The following is a 5,000-nucleotide window of genomic DNA, read 5'->3' as shown; positions in this document are numbered from 1 at the left end:
CGAACAGCAGGTCAGATCGATCGCGGTCGCTCACCGCCGGCAGATTCACCAGCTCCGCACCCGGCAGATTTACACCTTTACGACTACCCAGAATACCACCGTTCTCAACTCGAGCCTCCACCCACGTCTCACCTGACAGAAGAAGAGTTCAGGAGACCAGAAACACTTTATGCATCAGGGTGAAAAAAACCTGATTCATTTATGACCAAAGAATCTGATGCATCATGAAATCTGCTAATGATTTAGTTTGATTTTATTATCCTTGTATGACTTGTTTTAAATTTGAGGACTGTAGCTGGAGGAGCAATCTAAGACATCTGCAGCAATCAGACAATGAAATCTGATGTATTTTTGGAATAGGTTGGTTTTAAACTTTCCAGAATCAGAATTACTGATTCAACAAATCGTTAGTGATATCCAAATATCACAATTTGATAGTAATATATAAGCTTTTGCACCTCAAGACCACAAAGAAAAAACAAACAAACAATAACAAATGCAGGAAATACCACTGCAAAAAATAAAGAAAACTGAGAAATTATTTTATGTATAAAAAAAAAATAAAGATAAAAATAAAGCATATTATATAGCATATTAACGAAGCTATTAAATGACAATTTTCAGTAGAGCAATAAAAAATATTCTCATTCTCTTTACTAATAATTAATTAAAAAAAATTGTAATTTAAATGGTAACTATTATTTGAAAGCATTTTAATTACATACAGTATTATGTAATTTCAAGTATTAATTATTAAATTATACTTTGATTATTTAATTAAATACTTGAAAAAGCATTTATTGTATTGAATTTAATTTATACTGGTTTTAAGCCTCATTTGTCAGGAAATGCAATAAATCTATGAAAACTAATTTCTTTAATCTCAATGTATTTTAATTGTGATCATGATCTGATATTTGTTTGCTGTACCAATTTCCAGGACTTTGAGAGCGAGGAGGCCGTCATCAATGAATACCCTGCTTCCTTTCTTGAGCACACGGGGCAGGCTGGGATAGTCCATCCAGATCACCGACCCGTCCGTCTTATCACGATCCACTTCTGCGGTCACCAGCCGAACCGTCGCTCCTCGGTCCAGCACCACCTCAGCATCTGCAGACTGTCTCACCCACACACACACACACACACACTGATTTTCTAACTCACTATCAGACACACACTCCTCTACTCAGGTCAGTCGTACCCCTTTCACCAGGCCGGTGCGGATCTCCGGTCCTTTGGTGTCCAAAGCGATGGCCACAGGCCTGTAGTACAGTGGGTCAGAGGTCAACGTCTCCACTGCCTTACGGATGTTACGGATCGTCTCTCCGTGATACTAGAAGAGACACGTGTGAGACGCTGTAGATGTGTCATAGAGAGACGTTTTATTCACTTAGCTGACGCTTTTATCCAAAGCGACTTACAATTGCTATATATGTCAGAGGTCGCACGCCTCTGGAGCAACGAGGGGTTAAGTGTCTTGCTCAGGGACACATTGGTGTCTCACAGTGGATTCGAACCCGGGTCTCTCACACCAAAGGCATGTGTTTTATCCACTGCGCCAACACCACCTCTCGCACGCACGCACGCACGCACGCACACACACACACAAACACACGCACACACACACACACACACACACCTCATGAGAGCCATGAGAGAAGTTCAGTCTGGCGATTTCCATACCGGCCTTCACCATCTCCTGCAGTTTGGTGACGGAGCGGGAGGCGGGGCCTTTTTTTAAATGGTAAGATAAAAAAAATAATAAAATAGGTTTACCTGTAGCTCAGAAAGTTAAACAGGCATTAGTAACACCTTGGTCATGGGTTTGATTCTCAGGGAAAAAATAAACCTGATTCAATGTAAATATGCACTCAAATTCAATGTCAGATATAAAAATACAGATGAAAATATGTTATGTAATTCTGATGATTATGATTGTATTGTGAGTGCCTGACCGATGGTGCAGATGATGCTGGTGTTCCGCGCTGTGATTGGCTCCTGATCGATGTCCAGCAGACACAGATGCTCCAGAAACGTGTCGGCCATTGATGCGTCCAGCTGCTGCTTCTGAATGAAGGAGTCCGGCAGAGCCATGACGTCTGAGTAACGCCTGATACGAGCTGAGACAGACAGACAGACAGACAGAGAGACAGAGAGAGAGATACAGAGAGGCAGACAGACAGACAGCGACAGACAGAGACAGACAGACAGAGAGAGAGACAGATGGACAGACAGACAGACAGAGAGAGAGAGACAGAGAGAGACAGAGAGAGACAGAGAGACAGACAGACAGACAGAGAGACAGACAGAGAGGCAGACAGACAGAGACAGAGAGAGACAGAGACAGAGAGATGGAGAGACAGAGACAGACACATGGACAGACAGACAGACAGAGAGACAGACAGCGACAGAGACGGACAGACAGAGACGGACAGACAGAGAGACGGACAGACAGACAGAGACAGACAGACAGAGACGGACAGACAGAGAGACGGACAGACAGACAGAGACAGACAGACAGAGATGGACAGACAGAGACCGACAGACAGAGACGGACAGACAGAGAGACGGACAGACAGACAGAGACAGACAGACAGAGATGGACAGACAGAGACCGACAGACAGAGATGGACAGACAGAGAGACGGACAGACAGACAGAGACAGACAGACAGAGATGGACAGACAGACAGACAGAGAGACAGAGAGAGAGATACAGAGAGGCAGACAGACAGACAGAGACAGACAGACAGAGAGAGAGACAGATGGACAGACAGACAGACAGAGAGAGAGAGACAGAGAGAGACAGAGAGACAGACAGACAGACAGAGAGACAGACAGAGAGGCAGACAGACAGAGACAGAGAGAGACAGAGACAGAGAGATGGAGAGACAGAGACAGACACATGGACAGACAGACAGACAGAGAGACAGACAGCGACAGAGACGGACAGACAGAGAGACGGACAGACAGACAGAGACAGACAGACAGAGACGGACAGACAGAGATGGACAGACAGAGACCGACAGACAGACAGACAGACAGAGACAGACAGACAGAGACGGACAGACAGAGAGACGGACAGACAGACAGAGACAGACAGACAGAGATGGACAGACAGAGATGGACAGACAGAGACCGACAGACAGACAGACAGACAGAGACAGACAGACAGAGACGGACAGACAGAGAGACGGTTGGACAGACAGAGACAGAGAGACAGACAGACAGACAGATGGAGAGAGAGACAGACAGACAGACAGATGGAGAGAGAGATGGAGAGAGAAGTGGACACAGAGACGGATGAACAGATGGACATAGACACACAGACAGATGGTTGGACAGACAGACACACAAAGAGACAAACAGAGACAGAGAGACAGACATGAAGAGAGAGGTGGACAGACAGACAGATGAATGGACAGAGAGAGAGATCGAGACCAGTGGATTTACGGACAGATGGACAGAGAGAGTTAAAGACAGACACAGACAGACAAATGGATGGATAGAGACACAGACGGATGGAAGGAGAGACAGACAGAGAGAGAGACAGATGTGGACATACAGACAGAGAGAAAAAGACAGACAGACAGGAGGAATCTGATTCATATTATTTTCATCAAACGTATCACACAACGAGAGGAACATTTTGACTAATTATTAAACACAAAATCATTATTTTACCATACGTCTCTCTGGAATACTAATATATGTGTCTAGAGATTTTAAACTGTAGAAGTGACAGTCGTGTCCATTGTCTCTGTGTCTCTCATGCAGTGACACACTCAGAATAAACTCATTCACACTCCAGTCAGTCTTTCAGGTGATCTGCTGATTGATCTGATCAATCGTTCGTGATGATGGAGGGTCTCTCCTCATGACTACTGCTGGATCAAGATGATTGTGATGTTTCATGATGAACAGATGGGTGTTGGTCAAGGACGAGCAAATGAAAATAAGAAAATGAGCAGAAATAAACAAAGAAAACAGACAAATGTGTGTCTGATGTGAAAGTGAGGAAACAAGATCCTGTAAAACACTGAAGAGAAAAACCCATCTGACTGAAATCTGTTGAGATTCTGTTCATGCAGAGAAAAGACTCATGAAGAGAAAAGCAAGGTCACAACACAAAGAGACAGACAGAGACGGAGACAGGGAGGATAAGGCAGTGCTGGATAAAAGAAATCCTGGAGACAGACAGTACAGAGCTGAAGAAGAGTTCACTGCAAACACACACTGCACAGAAGCAGCAGCTAGTGGGCCTGTGCTTGTTCATTCTATCATACTGTCAATCACCTGAGCTTAAATGCACACGTGCATGCGCGCACACACACACTTACAAACACACACAGACATACACACACTTACAAACACACACAGACATACACACACTTACTCAAACGCACACGCACACACACACACACACACACAAACACACCTAACATCATACATCCATAAAATAAAAAATAATTATAAAACAGTATAATTATAAGCAAGTTGAATGAATCTAAATAACTGAAGAATCCAATTTACATGCATTGTCTTTAAATAAATACACCTTTCTGTATTTCAAGGTGACTGAAGATCAAGTGGTTACCAGGTTTCACTGCAGCAAGTTTAATATAGTGACACTATAATATAGTAATAAAGTTTGGATCAGATCTCTGTCAAAGTCACAGCTGAGCAAAGCTCCATCGTGACATGAAGCATTCACACAGAATCAGTCTGAAGATCTCCAGGAGCTCGGATGTGTTCACACTCACCTCCCATCCTGACAGATCCTCTGTTCTCCCGTCACTGCACACACTCACTGTCTCTCACACACGCTTTATTCTCTCTCCTCCCTCAGTCTTACACTCAGATCCGGCCGTTCAGGTCTCGTTCAGGTCAGACTTTATTTGCACATCAGCCCTGATGCTAAAAATGACCACTCAGACTTTGCCCTTACTAAAGATATCCGTACACAGAAACAAACACTTTCTGCTGAGACAAGCACCTGCTT

At 43.9% G+C, this 5,000-nt stretch overlaps 1 protein-coding gene across 6 annotated transcripts in view; it reads right to left on the bottom strand.

The window, feature by feature from the left end:
* The window catches only part of LOC127975300 (pyruvate kinase PKM), a 10,723-nt gene that overhangs the window by 3,651 nt on the left and 2,072 nt on the right, over positions 1–5,000 (bottom strand). For 5 of the 6 annotated variants that reach the window (XM_052579233.1, XM_052579235.1, XM_052579237.1 and 2 more), the window contains 5 exons: positions 1,956–2,120; positions 1,640–1,731; positions 1,202–1,333; positions 931–1,117; positions 1–132 (listed from right to left, as the gene is read on the bottom strand). The exon at positions 1–132 is cut by the window's left edge and continues 142 nt beyond it. In XM_052579233.1, the coding sequence (XP_052435193.1) occupies positions 1–132; positions 931–1,117; positions 1,202–1,333; positions 1,640–1,731; positions 1,956–2,120 (708 nt within the window). Of the gene's footprint in view, positions 133–930; positions 1,118–1,201; positions 1,334–1,639; positions 1,732–1,955; positions 2,121–4,761; positions 4,923–5,000 lie in introns of those variants that run through there. The other variant, XM_052579234.1, reaches the window with a different exon arrangement.

This window comes from Carassius gibelio, chromosome B16 (genome assembly GCF_023724105.1).
Source record: "Carassius gibelio isolate Cgi1373 ecotype wild population from Czech Republic chromosome B16, carGib1.2-hapl.c, whole genome shotgun sequence".
Classification (NCBI taxonomy): Eukaryota; Metazoa; Chordata; class Actinopteri; order Cypriniformes; family Cyprinidae; genus Carassius; species Carassius gibelio.
This window is presented reverse-complemented; position numbering and strand designations above follow the sequence as displayed.